The following is a 17,424-nucleotide window of genomic DNA, read 5'->3' as shown; positions in this document are numbered from 1 at the left end:
CCATACACACTCGCTCACACGCACACCTGCACACACACACGCACACTCGGGCTTGGAGCCATACACACTCTCTCACACGCCTGCACACACACACACGGGCTTGGAGCCATACACACTCTCTCACACGCCTGCACACACACGCTCGGGCTTGGAGCCATTCTCACATACACATGCACGCACACACACACTCAGCTGATCTCTGTAGGTGCCTACATGTTGCAGGTGGGCTGGGGTCTGCCTGAAGGCAGGCAGGGCTCAGTGCTTCCAGCCTTGCTTTGTTGCAAAGGTTGGGTGGGGGGTGCTTTCCCTCTCCCCTGGATCTAGCCCCTTTTGACACATGCAGGTCGTCTCCTGTCTCTGGGCATTTGCAGGGGTGTCTTCCAATCCCCCGGTTTCTCCCATGAGATCAGATCTCGGAGATCTCTAAAGGACTTCTCCCCTCCAAACCTGGCAGGTCCCTGACTGCCTTTGGCTCTCTGACTCCTAAAACACCTGCCCCAGCCGTGAGTGCTTGTGACAGGATCCCAAAGAAACACACATTGCTATGGGCATGATTTCTGCCTTGCCTCCTCCTTCTACTACCCTGTGTTGGTCGAAGCCAGGCACAAAGTTCAGGTTAATCAAGTTTGCTCCCTTCTCAGCTCCCAGGAAAGAGCCAGAGTTGTTTCCTTGTTTGGGAGGGAATATTCCCCCTTCCTCCCTCTTTTTTTTTTTTTGGTTATCTTTTCCAAGTAAGCTTCCCCTTTCTTGAAGTCTCCAATGAAATAAGAAGTCCCTCATGGAAGTTTGCAGCATTGGATCAAAGTAATTTGGCAGTGATGCCCCTGTGAGCTGCTCTCAGGCTGTCCTGCAAGTGGGGCTCTATTAAACACCATTCTTGTCCTAGGGGCATTGGTTGTAGCCGTGTTGGTCTAAGGACATAAATGGAAAAGGTTCTTTGGGTAAATCCAATATCTTTTATTAGACCAACTAAACTGTTTACTTAGTCTAATAAAAGATACAACATTTACCCAAAGAACTTTTTCGGCCTCCTTGTCCCAGGCTTTCCAGCCCCTGCCCTAGAGAAGGGCATGGGAGATGGACAACACGGGGGGCAGGCAAATTGGGATGAAATAGATAGGATTTAAGAAATTGCATGCTGAGACATTACAAGGAATATACATGCAAGAGATACCAATGGCTAACAGGCCATGTGTCAGTGTGATGCATGCGCTGCTGAGCCATGGGACTGTTCAGGGCACTAGTAGATAGGGTGCCTAGAAAAAGACTATAATAAAGTGGGTCGAATACATTTACACGAGTGGTTCTCAGCCTTTCCCACATAGTGATTAGGTGTTAAAACAAAAGTGTTTCAAGCCTGCCCCTGTTAAGGGACTGTGTGGGCTAGGGGAATCAGGAGACAATTATCCTGGCTGGAGTGTAGTGCCAGGAGGTAAGAATGTCATTCATGTATGTGCATCTGTTCCACTGTTGCAGCAATACTGATTGGATCAAAAGCTCTGTATTGCTAACCAATACTATATAGATGGGTGCAAGTGATCTCACTGCTTTAGTGCATGAATAGCACTTGGCTTTGGAATCCACTTTCCCTCCCAGCCTGATCCAAAATAACGCTGGGGTTTTGATCGCAGGGGCATACTGTGAGAAGAGGCTTACTAAAATGGAAATGTGTGTGAGGCAGGGAAGTTTTGCTGTTTTCTGTAAGCTGGCAGGGTTCAGGCTGGATGCTTTGATGATTTGTTTTCATTTGTTTACTTGCTTTTAAAAAAATCAAGTAAGCGGCACAGAATTAGGAAAGAACATCCCATTTTGCCCTTCTTGAGAGTTTAGACTCCAGTCCTGAAACTTTTTCTGGACAGCAGGACCACACACGACTCTGTGTCAGCTCAGAATTAATAAATTCTGTGCTCAAGGCCACGGTCAACCGTCTTATTTATTTACTTATTAGGCTCAGCAAGCAGGATGAGTTGTTTTGTGTTGTTTTGTTTTGCTCTTAATTTGGAGGAAGGGGGAGTGGGAACATTTTATTCAGGATGACTGTACAATTTTCTTTATAAAGCAAAGGGCTAACTACCCAGGGGCTGTTGGCAGGTGGTGAGAGAGAGGTACCACAGCAAAGCAGCATAGTTTGAAGGATGATCTTGGTTTCTTGATTCTAGCAGTGATCCTTTTTTTCAGAATTACGGGGAAGTGACGTTCAGTGGTTCTTTACCTGTGATGTGTGGTAGCACTCTTATGCAACCTGCAGTGCTTACATTCATGCATGTATTGAGAAGTGGGAGTCTAATAGGTTGCAAAACCTTTAAGTGTAACCTGATGTTTCTGTCTCTATTCATGGCAATGATTCTATGATGAGAGTTAGTTTTGTTTTCCTCCAAAAGTGGCTGTTGTTATATAACTTTGAGTCAAATAGGGCAGTTCGAAAGCAATTTAGCACTTAGGGAGTTACTGAAGGGGTTTTATGGTAGTGTTAGGGTGATGTAATCATGATGGTCCAGGAATAATGAGAGAGGCAAGGTTTTTTGAGGGTGAGAGCTTTTATTGCACCAGCTGCACGGTTGGAATAAATTTAGACTAACTTTTCCATGCAAGACATCTTTCATTAGGGTATACAATACAGTGTAGTAAAAGGCTGGCAGATATCAGGCATGAATCTGTTTCTTTACTTCTTAAGGCAAGTCACTTCTGCTCTTTCTAAGCTGCACTGCAAGGGAAGAGCAATGGATAAGGGGTCTACCCCACATGAGGAGCTGGCCAGCTGATTTCATGGATAGATCCCCATGTGGGCTGAGTGTGGCAGGTCCCCCCATGCCTCTGGCTGAGGGGCCCTGGCAGTCCTGCCCTTCTCTGCAGATTGCCAGATGACCTAAAATCACCCTGCTTAAAACCATTAATTCATACATTATTAAGCTTGGATTAATGGCTCCCCAGACTCAATCAGGGTAATTAAGCTGCAGTTTAGGGCCATGCTGAAGCTGAACCATGATCCTGGGCTGGTTGTAGTGAGCAGCCAGAAGGCTAAAAGTGGCTGCACCAGGGTCTGCAGAACCGTGGCACAGCTTGTTGCCAGCAGTAGGTTCGCATATGCAATGAGCTGTGCTGGGAGTCTGCAGACCCCGTTGCAGCCACTTGCAGTCTTCAGGCTCTCTGCCAAAGCCGGCCCATGACCACAGTCCAGCTGCTTGTGCAGCCTCCCTGCCCAACATGCTCTCCCATGCCCTGACTTTTGCCCTCTGTCCTCCACCCTGCCTGTGCCTTCTGCCATTGGTCCCCTGCCCTTCCTGCCATCCCCCTGCCCCCCACGACTACATGGCTTCTCACCTTTTTCTCTGCTTGCAGGTAAGTTTTTTGTTTGGTTGTTTGTTTTTTGCAGTGAGCCCACTATTTTTTTTTTTTTTTTTTGTGGACCCCATTCGAATTCATGGTTTTCACAAAAATCGTGCAGTTATGAATTTGGTAGGTCCCTAGCGATGGAATCAGATCTGGAAAGTATCGTTGGCTTAGAATAAGGGTTGTTTTTGTGCAGGAACAGATGATGCAAGGATTGGGTTTCAGAAAAATGAGCAGCTGTTTAACTAAATCAGGTTCAGAATGTATAGGCTGGTGGAAACCAAATCCAAGAGGGCTGACTGGTTGTGTCTGGGGACAGGCAATTTATTAAGAATATTCCCTCTTCCCTAAGGCTGCAGGCTCAAAATGCTGGACCAACTGGCAGTAAATATAAGCTACCGTGTGACATGTTTGGTGCCCTTGCTGAAAAGAGCTCACCTTACCTGGAGTTGTGCTCATCTCGCATAAGCAAAGAGGGCAAGCAGGCTTTGACCTGACCTATCCTTCCACCACTAGGAGAGGACAGCTGTTTTGGACATAAAGCAGGACAGTCTGCAAAGGGGCTGTGAAGCTGTTAGAATTGATAACCAAGGAACCCCCTTGGAGCAGACTGTAAGTTACTTCACAGTAAGCCATCCAGCTAAGCTGAATCCCTGCTCCTTCTCTTAAGATTTTCACGGTGCCTAGTGGCTGATCAAGGTTGGGGTGGGGGGAATGCAGTGATATTGTCACTCCCTCAACTCATTCATCTGCATAGCGCATGTGCAGGGAGCTCTTTGCCACTGAGAGCTCTGATCTCTGCCACTGGTCTCTCTCCTATGCCAGTGAGCTCTCCACTACATGCTCCCCCCTTTTTGGATTCCTATATCCACATGGCAGTTGAAAATTCATTTGGATCCAGCCCCTGTATACAGTTTTCTCATCCATTAAGTACAACCTTGAAGCACTCTGAATATTGAACCTGACACGGTAAAGTGGGAGCTCTTGTAGAGGTTGTCATCTTCAGCCTTTGCCCTAAGTTAAGTTTTGTTTTCTTTTTCTTATGCTTCCCTGTATCTTGATGACTTTGCAACAGATTCCTCTCCAGAGCATTCTCAAGCTTTGTGCAATGGTCTGGGGTTGTAGGCAAACTTGCCTAGTGGTTAGGCCAGTGAGGGAAGGCAGGAGCCAGAGATGTAGTCTAAAACATGAGCTAAGTCAGGGTTGGGAACAAAGCTCCCAGGTCCAAGGGGGAAACCCTAGGGCAGAGTCTAAAATACTGACTGGGTCAAGGTTCAGGGGAGGGAGAGTGAGTTACCAAACCAGAGAGAAATCCAGGGGCAGAGTCCAGAACATGGTCAGGGTCAGTGCCTGGGAATAGCTTGTCAAGGTGCCAAATTCAAAGAAACTCCCGCAGACTGAAGTCCAAGAACAGGGCACAACAGGGTCAGTAAGCAGGAAAGCCAGAGAGCACAGGAATACAGAGGCTCATCTTGGTCAGAACTGTTGGCTGGCCTGGCGTGTGTTGCTACAGCTGGAGATAAAGGGAGAAGCTGCTCTCCCAGCCTGTCAGGAGTCCCAGATGTGACCAGTTGGAGTTATTAGCTGGGCTTGGCCTGCCGGTCAAAAGTCCAGGCAGGTGTGCCCCACGAGGCAGTTAGCCCAGGCTGTGCTACCAGTCAGGCCCTGTCACCTGGTCTGGATTTTTCAAGAGGTTTTTCACTTTCACACATGGTAGCAGAGTCATCAAAAGATTCCAGCTGTTTCGATGTATCGATGCGTTATTGTTTCTAAGGATAGAGTTTTGATTACTGGAGTCCATTTCCTTTCAGGCTGTGTCTCCTGGAAGGAATTTCAGCTATGAATGAAAAATAATCAGTTTCTTTTGCCTTAATTGAGCAGGCCTCATGTCCAGATATTTGTTTCATGTCTAACATGAATTAATAGGGTCAGAGTATTGTAGTAGCCATGATGTTCCAGGAACTATGTGAGAAGCAAGGTTTGCGTTTTTCTTTAAAATGATCAATATCTTTTATTGGGCCAGCTGAATAGTTGAGATTGCTGTGAGACAAGCTTTTGGGTATAAAGTGCCATTCTTCAGGTCTGAGGAAGAAGCAACATTTTTTTTTAAAAAGGGAAGGATCCTTTTTTTTGCTTTTTTCAAAATTGTAGTCCATGTGGAAGCATAAATTCATTGTACTTCTGTAAGCTAGTTTCTGACTCCATTTAAGAAGAAACGGGTGGTGTTGCGAGGTGGGGGGAGGAACCAATCTATCTTTCACTTAAGTAGTGTTCACCCATGGAGCAATTTTGTCTTGAAATGGTGGATACCAGGGAGGGTAATGAACAGATCACTCGAGTCTATCCACCTCTTTCAGGAGTATTAATTTCTGTCACCATCAGGAATGGGATACTGGGCTAGATGAACCGTTGGTCTAACCCAATATGGCAGCTCTTAAGTGATTTGGAAGCGCTGATCTTCTTGTTTAAGAAGCAGCTATTAAAGAAGATGGTGATAAACTATTGACTTAAGCAGGTTTCTGCTGTTTGATACTTGACTCCCATGTTTACTAGATACTTGGCCCTCTATATAGCAAACATATCTAGTGACTATACTATATAATATAAAGCAACCCATTCATACATGCCATGTGAAGATATCATTTAAAGAGAATATGGTTTAGTAATGGTGGTTTTCTTTTATTTTTACATGGAAAAATACTATTTCTCCTTGTTTTTTCTTCTTTCTGGATTCTCCTCGGTTATATTTGAGTAACAGGGAAACAAAAATCATGTTCCATGTACTAAATTTGGACTTTTTTTTATCACTTCTAACTAAAAGGCTGGGGTTAAAAATATTATGGTGCATTTTTTGTGTCTCTTATTCCCATCTCTGCTGAGATTAAGTGAACAGATTCTTCAGTGTACGTGATGGATTCTCTGAAGTACGCTTAATTATGAAGCACTTAATCTTCTAATTAAAATATCTTTTACTTTTTTCTTTCAAAGGATGTCCACATGATTTTAGAAGTGTTTAGGCAGCCTCTCATGTGGAATACATGAAACTACTGCTGCCAATCTGTTATACATAGCATGTACAGGCAAGTTTGGCAATGACTGTATTCATTCAGCCTCTGTGAGAAGTAGGGTATATATTTCCAGAGGCTATCGTTACAAAGCAGGACATAAATAGAATTTTTCATGGATATTGCCATAATTTTCTGTCTCTGCTTAGAAGTATTTTCAGTTACTTGCTGAAATGGAGATCCAACAGTTGCCTCATTGTGTCGCATTTAATACAGATTTCCCCCTCATTCATAGAATCACTACTGCCCACTGACACTTGGCAATAATATTAGATTAACAATTAATAAATTGCCCTTATACTGGCAGATCTTGTTGGCTGAAACCACATAAAACAGCAAGGGTACCTGCAGGATTGACTGAGGTACACTGAGTTTCCAATGGGATAAAATACATTAAAGTAATATGAGTTGAACCATCCCAAAGATTATCTAATAGGGGGAGGTTATGTGTCTGTCGGAGTGCCGGGCTCCAATCTCCTTTTGAAAACCAAAAAATCATTAGTCAGCAGGGAAACCCAGTCCAGTGAATAGTAGGTAATATCCTGGCCCCAGTGAAATCGGTAACAAAACTCCCACTGAATGTAGTGGGACCGGGATTCTGTTACCTATTCCTTCACATTTCAGTACTGCAAGTTCTTGATATATCTGGGTTGTTTTTTTTAAAGCATTTATTCTGGAAGGCACCTGATTATGTAGAAACCTCAGCTTTTCTAAGCATAATTTTATGATTTTATTTTATTTTTTTTGTTATGCATTTATACAGTGGTACTGTCTAGGAACATCAGTCCCGTATTGGTATGCTAGCTTGAAAAAACGAGTCAAATGCATCCTAAAGATTCAGAAACTAGAAGGCAAATACAGGTGTGCTTACCCTACTCCCTGTGTCTTCCCCCTCTTCCCTCCCCCACCCCATATTCTAATATAAAAAATATCTCCTGATCTTTAAGACACTCTTATGATTTATAAAATACTTGTGGTTGGTGTTACTTAAACTCGTGCTCAATAGCATGAGTAGCACTTGTGCATTACTCCTCAATGCACAAGTGCTTCTGTTGACTTCCATGCAGATTTATTGTCAGAAGATCTTCAGTGCTTGTAAGATATAAAGGATGTTAAGAAAGGGGCATTCATGTTTTATGGTCTGCCTGTCTAGCTCCAAGATGTTGAACTTCATTTTAGTGGAGTTCACTGTTTAAAGAGTTGTTCAAATACAAGTGTCTTGGATCTTTATTCTTGTTGCCGCAGTACTGCCAACAGCCCACCCAAGAGCAAGGCACTGTCTGTACATAGACTAAGAGACGGTCTGCGCTCCAAGCTTACTATCTAAATAGGCAAAACAGACTCAGAATGAGGAATGGGCAGAGCCCACCAGCATAGTCAACTGTGTGATGACAATAAGTACCATATTAGTGTCATTATTTTTTCTGGCTTTAATTAAGAGGGTATTAGCTAAATGGAAACAAAAGGGAAGCCAGTGAGGGTGACAGGGTAGGGAACCAGAAGCTGTGGAGTAAACAGCCTATTAGTATGGGGCAGAGCAAGTCCAGTAAAAAGTGTTGCAAAGTCTTAGTGCCCTAAAGCCCTGATTGGGTTGTTTCTGCTCCTGTGAGTTGGGGTCTCTGGCAGACTCTTCTCTGGAATCTTCCCCAAGACCTGATGACAGAGGGAGAGGAAAGCAGGAAGCATTGCATGGGTCCTAATATTTCAGTGTGTGGCTGGGATCTCCTTGGATCTGAACTGGGTTCAGCAGGATGGTGGGAGATGTTGTCCTGGCCAGGCTCCATTTTACCCTGTTCTCCTGTGTGCTGAAGTCCCTGCTTTGACTGCTTCTGCTGCTAGCTGGAGGTTCTCATGTTTGGTGGTTACCTGCCCATCTTGTGCTCAGTACAGTCTTTGTGGTGAAGTCTTTCTTAGGCATGTCGTCATGAGTTCCAAAGCGAAGTGATGCTGGCTCCTCCCCTGGGGGTCTTAAAGACAAGGCTTGACAATCACCTTGCTGGCTGGGGTCATTTGACCCCAGTACTCTTTCCTGCCATGGCAGGAAGTTGGATTTGATGATCTGCTTAGGTCCCTTACAACCCTACTAACTGTGAAACTATGAGTTTGACCCTTTTCCTTCCTTCTATATTTACTGGTGCCTTGGGAGACCCCTTTATGAGGTGTGGGGTTCATGACTGAAATCTACCTTGGAAAACAACTTCCCAATAGCTTTTTCTAAAAGCAAGCTTGCCAAGGGTCTAGAGCAAAACTGTGTAGGACCCAGATCAGGACTTGGTCCCACAGTGTGAACTACACCATCTCTTTCTGCCATTATACCTTGTTTTCTTGAAACAGATGGCTAAGTCTGTTTTTGCAATTATATTGGAGCTCAAATGGTATTTGGAAATGAGTTAGCAGCAACGAATGTAGCTCTTACTCTGTTTGCTCCCTTTTTATTTATATTTTTCTCTCCTTTGCTAGCCCCAAGCTGCCACCTCCTGAAGGTGTGAAGTCTAACCCATCCAAGCGGCATCGGGACCGTCTTAACCAGGAACTGAACAAACTGACCAGCTTGCTGCCCTTCCCTGAGGATGTTCAGGCAAGGCTGGATAAACTCTCCATCCTTCGTCTCATTGTGGGGTACCTGAAGGTGAAAAGCTATTTTGTGGGTGAGTGTCAGACTGAATATTTCACATAGGCTGCTCTGTTGAAACTGGAAGGCCTTCCTGCCCCTATGGTGTTTGGAGGACTTCAAGTACTGTCCTCTTGTCTTCCCCTGTGCTGGTTAGCATCACATTTCTGAATGAAACTTGTACCAGAGTGAGATGCCCCTGAAGATTAGAAAAGGAGCTGTAAGGAAGGACAGACCATTGCCCTGAAATCAGGATTGCTTCTGGGAACAGCGGGGAGAGCTCTGCTGGGGGACTCCCCAAAAAACAGAGTTATTTGGTCTTGCTCTCCTGAAAACCCCCCTGAACCCAGCCCTGGCATGGCTTCACAAGGGCCAAGCCTCTGGCTTTGAGACTGTACATAGTCTTCTTTGCCCTTTCAAAGGTTACACCACATTCATCACACAATTCTGCAACCCTTGTCTTGGAAAGCTGCTTGTATGCTGAATTCTCAGCCATAGTACTGGGTAGGCACTCTTGAGATCTCACCATTACTACCATCTGTCACGCTTATGAAATGATTTACAGCAATAAATGACATCGACATATGCTCAGAATGAGCCCCCTAAAAGTTTCCCACCAGAAGTGCAAGCCAGAACCCAGCTCACCTTGCCTCTTCCTTGTCTCTTTCCTCACTTCTTTCTCTCCTTTAAAAATTGAACTGAGCTAGATCACTGGAACCAGTAAACCAGGGAAGTTCAAGTCCCCACTTTTCATGCGTTGGTAATCACAGTGAGGTTAAGTGGACTAAGTTCTAGCCTGCAGTTCTTGTGGGGAAAATTTGGGTGGAAGGGGAGTACTGTGAGCATATGTTGATGTAAATAGTTTCGTAAGCAGGACCTTAGGTGCTTTTTCACTGGAAGGGGAAATGGCAGTCTGATGCTGGTAGCAGGGAGAGGCATGCTCCTGTTGCATTCCCTATGCTCTTGATGGTGATGTGCACATAGAATGATGTTTTGTTCTTGCATCTAATTTGACAAAGCACAGGGAAACCAATGTGTAGTAAAGCAAAGCAATATGCAGTAAAGCATCTAGTCTTGTTTATGTATCTGAGATGATAATGATGTCAAAACTTAAGAAGACCAAGGGTGATTTAGTCATGGCCGTTCTCTAACTTGAACTCTTTAATATGTTTAAATATAAAAGGAATATTTTTACAACTTTGGCTTAGATCTGCTCCTCATTGATGCTGCAGCTAAAGCACTGACTGTCATGGGAGCAGGCCAATGAAAGCAGTGCTGAGTGATCCTGAAAAGCCTTCCTCTATGTGCATATGTTATTGTGATGTATGCTATGTTGTAAGGTTTGCTTAGGACTTGTCTCCCTTAAGTGTAAGATTCGATAGTTCTAAATGGTGGTCAGGTAGAAAGATATTTTATAGGATGGTAACTGAGTGTGAGTGGCCTACTTCAAAACAAATTGTCATTTTTCACTAGGACTTTGGGAGAGCTGTGTTGGAATCCATTTTGATTTGAAAACCAGCAGAATGACTTGTGATCCCTTATTCATATCTTGGCTAGGAATAGCTGATAATTTCCTGTCAAAATGGGTTTTTTAATGGAAAATTGAATTACAGCTAAGTGAGAGCTATCCAGGAAAATGTCTGGTTCCCTTGAAAACATGGTTATTTCACTGGAAAATTTAAACTGTCTGATTATTTCACCCAGAAAGAAAATAAATTTAATTTCTGTTTTATCGATGAAAAGTTGAAATTTTATGCAGGAAGAGAAATCCCAAACCAGTTCTGGACAAGATCATTACGGCTAGTTTGGTCTATGTTGAATTACCATGTTGTTATAAAGGACCCAATTGAAAACAAATTACGTCCTGTTTCCATGTCATATAAGTCTGTAGACTGCCACAAAGAGAATGGAAAAATAGACAGGTTATAGTGCAGTGTTTTGTAACCTTGGAACTGTTTCTCTTTTTTGGGATCACTCTGTATCCTTTACTGAATTGGTCTTAGAAAAAAACCTACAATTTCTTTTTTTGGTTTAATTTTCTAGGCCCTTGGACTAGGCCAGGAAAAAAGGAAAAGATATTTTTATATCTACATTTTATGAACAATTATGTAAACCACTCCCCTGATATGAGAGGTGCACTACAGGAATTTAGATGTAGCAAGATGATTTTCTAACTGGGAAAGTTTTAGTATGCATGATCTGTAAATCTTTAATATTTCCATTGTCTAAATCAGTAGAAAATCTCTCCATTTAAACTACCAAAGGTAGGAACCAGTTCTCTCACCTACTTATCACTTCTTTTGCAATAGAGACTTTGTCTGAGTTACTGTACAGACAGTTTGTGATTTGTAGTTAAATGTTTGGCTGTGGAGAGATGCTGGGATTTCTGCACAGTAGAATTGCTGTGTTCTCTGCAGAAAGATTGTTTCATGTTCCCAAAACAGGGTTGCATCACATAGTTATGATGCACATTTGATATCATGCCCTTGCACATTCATGTGGTCATATTTCACCATCAAAGGAACATTTTTATATTTTTATATTTTATATTTAAAGGAATATTTTTATATTTTGACCCAAACCTTTTCCCCCTAATATGGCTGTGGAGAGTAAAATTCTTGCCAATAACAATGTTCAACAAGTTGAAAGGAATAAGATGCTGATGGAATGTGAATGCATATGCAGCAGTGTGAAGGGCTTGTTTTTACCAAGCTAAGAAGGGATTTTTAATACTGTTGTGATATATGGTCTCCTTCTCTAGTTAGTGACTCCCTTATGGGAAGAGAGAGTATAGTACTAGAAAGAGTATAGTACTCCTGTTTCTAGTCAAGTATAGCTAGTGACTGATTAGCCAGCCCTGTCACGACACACACAGAAATGCAGAAGCAAAGGACACTCAGTCTGGAGTTCTGTTCTGTTGAAACAGCAGTCCTAATGGGGAGAGGCAGAAGGGAATCCAGCAAACCTTTCTTCTCTCTGATACAGGATACAAGAGGAAGAAGCTGTGTGTCAGGTGTGTTTAGACTCTCCTTTTAAAACCCCAGATAGCATGTACCATCAAGTTTCTGTGTGCAAGATCAACTGTAATGAGCTTTGAAGAGCTCTGTCCCTCACAAGTATGAGCTAAGCTGTGAAGATCTCTAGGGTATCAGGGACAGATTGCCACATCCATATCTAGGGTCAGACTAACTGTTTTCCAAATCCTGACATTCCCTGTTAATGTTTCCAAGAACCAGATATTTTTCTAAACCCTGATCAGGTAGCAAACAAGCATGATCCTGATCAGATAAACTTCTAAATGGAACTATCACCTGCTCATCTGAGGCCAGGGACAGAAGTTATACATGCACTGGTTTAAGTGGTTGGAAACTGGCTTAAACCTATAACGGAACAGAAGTTCAGTGCACATAAACTGCTTTCAAAATGACCAAAATTGCTTTAAGATAAGCCTGGTTGGATGTAGCATCAGACTTAACTGATTTTGGTTAAACTAGGTATGGAACTTCTGTCCCAGATCCCGTCCTCTCCTCGTTCAAGTTAACTCACAGTCCCCCAGCATCCCAGGATGCTTTGCAGTCTTGGACTATGCTGTCTGCTCCAGTGGAACAGGGACTGCTTTGCCCCTCTGCTCCTTAGCCTGCTTCCTCTCTGTGTCTGTCAGCCCATAGGAATGGGGAACAGACCCCCAGACCCTATACAGCAGGTGTGGGGAGGGAAAGCCTTTATGGTAGCCCTCTCCCCTCCCCCTTCCCAGCTGCTGATTGCTTCAGTGGCTGCCACAGAAAGGAAGGAGAAGAAGTCCTCTGGGCTGGGTGCGTGCCCCTGCCTTTAGGGCCCCCCACAGCCCAGGGCAGCCCGAGGGAGCCAAGGGAATTCTTCCCCTCCCAAACCTTGCCCTAGCCCCTGCCAGTTTCAGGCAGCTTCAGGGAGCAGAGGGAAATTCTCCTGTTCCTCCGCAGCTGGTTTTGCCTTAGCTGCTGTGAGCCTGAGGCAAAACTAATGCAGGGGATCAGGGGAATTTCCCTCCACTCCTTGAGCTATCCCTGAGACTCACAGCAGCTATGGCAAGGGATTGTGGAGGGAAAGAATCCCCTTCAGCTCCCTGGGGCTGCCCCAGGCTGGGGGACCCTGGGCTGGGGTGGGGGGAAACCCCACAAGGTAGGGGCTCCCCAGTGCCCCCATTCTGGGCTGCATGGGCAGGCGCCTGGCCCAGAAGGACTGCTTCTCCCTCCCTCCTGTGGCAGCCACTGAAGCAACCAGCATCTGGAAGGGAGGGGTGGGGTGGGGATTCTCCTCAGCTCCCTAGGGCTGCCAGGGCTTGGGAACGCAGGCTGGGGGAAACCAGTGGGGGAGGCTCCCCCAAGGTGGGCCAGCCCCCGGACACAGGGCTCCTGAACCCCCCGTGGGGGGACAGCATGGGGCTGGGGACACTTGGCTGGGCTGGCAATAGCCAACAGTCTGGGAGACGTGCTCTGGTGCCCCCCGTGCCCACCTTCCCGGCCCGAGTCAGTGAAGACTTCTGCCTGCTTTTCCCAATTAAAAACCAAACATCAGTTCAGTTGGTTATCCGTTCAACCTATGCAGCTTAGAGGAAGCGGCCTAGTTTGAATTGATTCAACCTCAGGCTTTTTGACTGTCTGTACTTAGCCCAGGAGTCAGGCACTAAACCTAATCTGCATAATACTATATAGCCTTTAGATAATTACATAGCAACAGGCTGTTGATCTGGCAAACATGCTCTTTGTCATGCACTGAAAATGTGCTTTCTGGGCCAGTCTTTCACAAGAAAGCTCATTCTGTAAAAACTTTTGAAACACTCTGGTGCTGCATTCCCAATGCATGTTAGACTCATTCCAACAGTGTTCCTTTATTGTACAGGTTAAGTTAAACTAAGCTCCTGAGACAGTTGTGGGATCAGTTATGTTAAGTCCTTTTTATCCCCTGTTTTGCTTTGTGGGGTTTTCATATGGTGCATGCAATATTCTGTATCAGACAGTTAAGATACAGGGGCATGATGGAAAATGTCAAAGGTGCATTGAAGTCAGTAATTAGCTTCAGAGAGGCTAAAGGCAATTTATTCTACTTGAGGATTTGCCCCAAAGACTCTTGTTTTAAAAAAAAAAATGGAGCAAGGGGGATGTGTTCTTTTTTCCTTTTTGCCCTCCATGTGCAGTGCTAAGCACATTGGAAGTCCTGGGCCAGGACTGGGGTGCTTCTAGCATTCCTATGCTGCTTACAGATGTGACAAAAAACAAACAAGCAGTGCTTTACTTTCAGCTTGAGAAATGTGCCCAGAAGAGGCATCACATTAGTTTAACTTGGCTTGCCCAACTTCTGTATAGATCACACATTTTAGCAGGGCTTTTGGTACTGATTGAATCAGCTTTAGATAAAAGTGCCAAAAAGCCCAGCTGAAGTGCCCAATCTGTACAGACATTAGGGAGCTGGGTCAAACTAACATGTTCCCTCTTCTGGTAAAATCCTGTTTTATCCCTTTTTTTTTTTCCCCATGTCTGTCAGTGCCCCTAGGTGCTACCTTTTAATATAGATAATAAATAAACATAATTAAAATAACCAATTAATGTATAATTGAAGGTTAAAAGGGACCATTATGACCTGACCTCCTGCATCAGGCCAGTGACTCCAATTCAGTGACCATCTTGCTGCCACAAAAAGCTGTTTGAAATTTTTGGAATGTAGAGTTTTGATAGTGTCAAGTTTTGACATTTTAAAATCCAAAGGGAAAAAGTGGAGGGCCATTTTGCATAATTTTAATGTTTTGACCAACTAAAGAGCTTGTCAATGTATTTCAAGTATTTGCATTAAAGAAAAATTAAACTTTTCACAGTTTCTGCCACTCCTCCCATCGCATCAGCATTCTTGTCCAGCTGATCCATTCTAATGCTATTTCCCAACCCTGAGATTCATACCATACTATGAAGGCATCTCATTGCTTGTAAATACATGTTTAATTCCTGTTTTGAGCTGTTGCTTACCCCTGACTTAGAAGTTCATTTTCTGCTCCTCACCTTGCTTATCCATCTCTTCATTTGAGGGCTCTTAGTTTTCATTTGCATTACCCTTTATCACCCTTTCCATTTAGAGACTTACTGCAGTGCTTTTCATTTACAGTTCATTGGATTTATCTAAGAACCACCTAGTTCACAGTCTTGCCCTTTTGACGAGCTGTCCTCTGCTATAGGCACCCTGGCTGCATTTGCATGTGAATATTAATGCAACACAATAAACTCTGGCATAGTTTGGGCTGGAGTTTATTGCTCCCAGGCACAGCATTTATACATGCACCCAAGACCATAGGACATTAAGTCAGGGTGGCACAGCCGTAGCTGGCAGGGGACTTGGGGGGGTCAGCACAGCATCTGTCTAAGCCAGAATGGAGCAAGCTCCCAGCTGGCTGGGCTGGTCTGCCAGTGTTTTGTACCCCTGTCAGTGTCTACACATCCGTTGTGGTGGAGTAAGTAACTCTGGTGTAGGATAGTCCTTGTATCTGGCAGTACTAACCTATGGTGGAGTTAATACTCTGGCCTAATTGGCCTAATAGCACTGCTCATGTAGATTGGTGATGCTTTACTGTGGAGCTAATTGGGCAACTCCGCAGAAGCCTCTCATGTGGATGTACACCCCTTGATCTTGTTTACACAGATGGTAGTTCCACATTTCTCTTCAGCCCCATCTACACTTCAGGGACCGGTTTTGGGGGAGAACCTCATTAGAAATGTAGAGTGTCCTATCCTGACAAAATTAAGATGCAGGATGGGTTTTTGATGTAGATAAAATTGAATCACCTTGGGTTATCTACTAAATTCCAAGCCAGCAGCCTGGTTTAAGAGTGTAATTAAAGCACTCTTTTGTGCCAGCTTCAGTGCAAAGCTGAACTGGTTTGACACTCTCAGGGAATTTATAAAAAAGGCTGTGTTACTAACTGGTCTTTTGGTTTAGTGGGCAAATTAAAAAAAAAAAAAAGTTTTAGGACTTAAAATGTCAGTCGTAGACCTTGGGAGAGGAGGTGGCATTTTAGCCCAGTGGGTAGGGGTACTCTGCTGATATATGAAAGACCGCTGACTGATTCAGGTTAGGACCTTGAGGTTGGGTCTTCTAGGAGAGGGACCGTAGAGTAGAAGGCTATCAGTTCCTCCTCCTTGATTTTTGCAAATGCATCTAAGTCTCATTGTGAATTTAGCACTCAAAATTGAACGGGTTTAGAATTTTTTTTTTTTTTTAATCTTTCCAATTGTTTTTCTGCCTTGCTTCAGCTAATACTGTTCACTAAATTCAACTGAAATTCTTTAATGGTTTTGGCTGCTCCCAAAACTGAATTTTTTAGGTGAATAAATGCTCCTCCAAAAAATTTTTGCTGAGCTCCAGTTATCATCAAGGCCACTAATATGATCAATGTTATGGTATAAGCATGGCCACCCAATATAAATCCCTCAAATGTTGATGCTGTACTCCAGGCTAAGAGTTATTTGTGGTTTAATGCTGCCATTTTCTTGATCCATTGGCAAGAGCTAACTACAAATGATTTCCACTTTCCAAGAGGAAAGGACACATGTATGAGGGTGTTTTGTTTATTTTAAGAGCAGTAGAAATGAAATATGCCAAATGGCACCTCTTTCTAGCTGAACAGGGCTTGGGAGGTGCAACCATGATTAAAACTGTGAATTAAAGAGAACAAGAGATTGAATTCTGGACATGGCTTGTTGGCATTTTGTTCCAAATAGCTGGAGCCTTTCTTGGAGATTCTCAGAATAATTTTTGGCTCTTTTTTATAGGCTGGGCAGGGCAATAATTGCATTTTTTCAAAGGAAAGGAGAAAAGAACATGAAAATATTTCTGTTGTTGATTTCTTTTTCTTGTAAAACATCATTTGCAAAGCCTTTCCCCATCCTTTTGTTGTAAAAATACATTGGTGGTTTCTTTGTTCCCTGACAGATTCTGCAAAGGTGGTTTCCTTTCACAGAGAAGACCACTTGTCTGGAGCCTCTGACCTCTTTCCTTTGTGGCAAAACCCAGCCTCTGCTCATGTGTTTGTTTTTAGTAGGAACCCTGATAAGCATCCATCTGATGCCTGTTTTGTGTTATTTGGATAAAGCTGGCTTCCCCCTTTGCCCTCCTTCCTTCAACTCAGTTCTCCAGCTAATCCTAACATCATATCATACATAACCTGAAACTTCTTGTTCTGCAGCCTCATAGGAAAGGGTCATTGGTGCAGTATGGTTCTTCTACCAGAAAGGAAAAGTTCACATGGTGAGGGTTCAGATTTTGCACTTTTCATGAATCGTCCCAATCCAAACCTCCCCTCACCAAAAAACATAGATTTCATAGATTTCATAGACATCAGGGCTGGAAGGGACCTCAGGAGATCATCGAGTCCAGCCCCCTGCCCAAAGGGCAGGA

The 17,424-nt window shown here is 43.8% G+C and overlaps 1 protein-coding gene across 1 annotated transcript in view; it reads left to right on the top strand.

Annotated features, from left to right (window-relative positions):
- The first annotated feature begins 3,309 nt into the window (after positions 1 to 3,309).
- The window catches only part of LOC109322464 (aryl hydrocarbon receptor-like), a 115,254-nt gene continuing 101,139 nt past the window's right edge, over positions 3,310 to 17,424 (top strand). The window contains exons 1-3 of the mRNA XM_019553518.1: positions 3,310 to 3,339; positions 7,159 to 7,256; positions 8,856 to 9,043. Coding sequence (XP_019409063.1) covers positions 3,310 to 3,339; positions 7,159 to 7,256; positions 8,856 to 9,043 — 316 coding nt within the window. The remainder of the gene's footprint in view (positions 3,340 to 7,158; positions 7,257 to 8,855; positions 9,044 to 17,424) is intronic.

The sequence above is a fragment of the Crocodylus porosus genome, unplaced genomic scaffold, assembly GCF_001723895.1.
Source record: "Crocodylus porosus isolate Cpor-Errol unplaced genomic scaffold, CroPor_comp1, whole genome shotgun sequence".
Taxonomy (NCBI): domain Eukaryota; kingdom Metazoa; phylum Chordata; order Crocodylia; family Crocodylidae; genus Crocodylus; species Crocodylus porosus.
The sequence above is the reverse complement of the archived record's forward strand: the minus strand, read 5'-3'. Positions and strand labels throughout refer to the sequence as shown.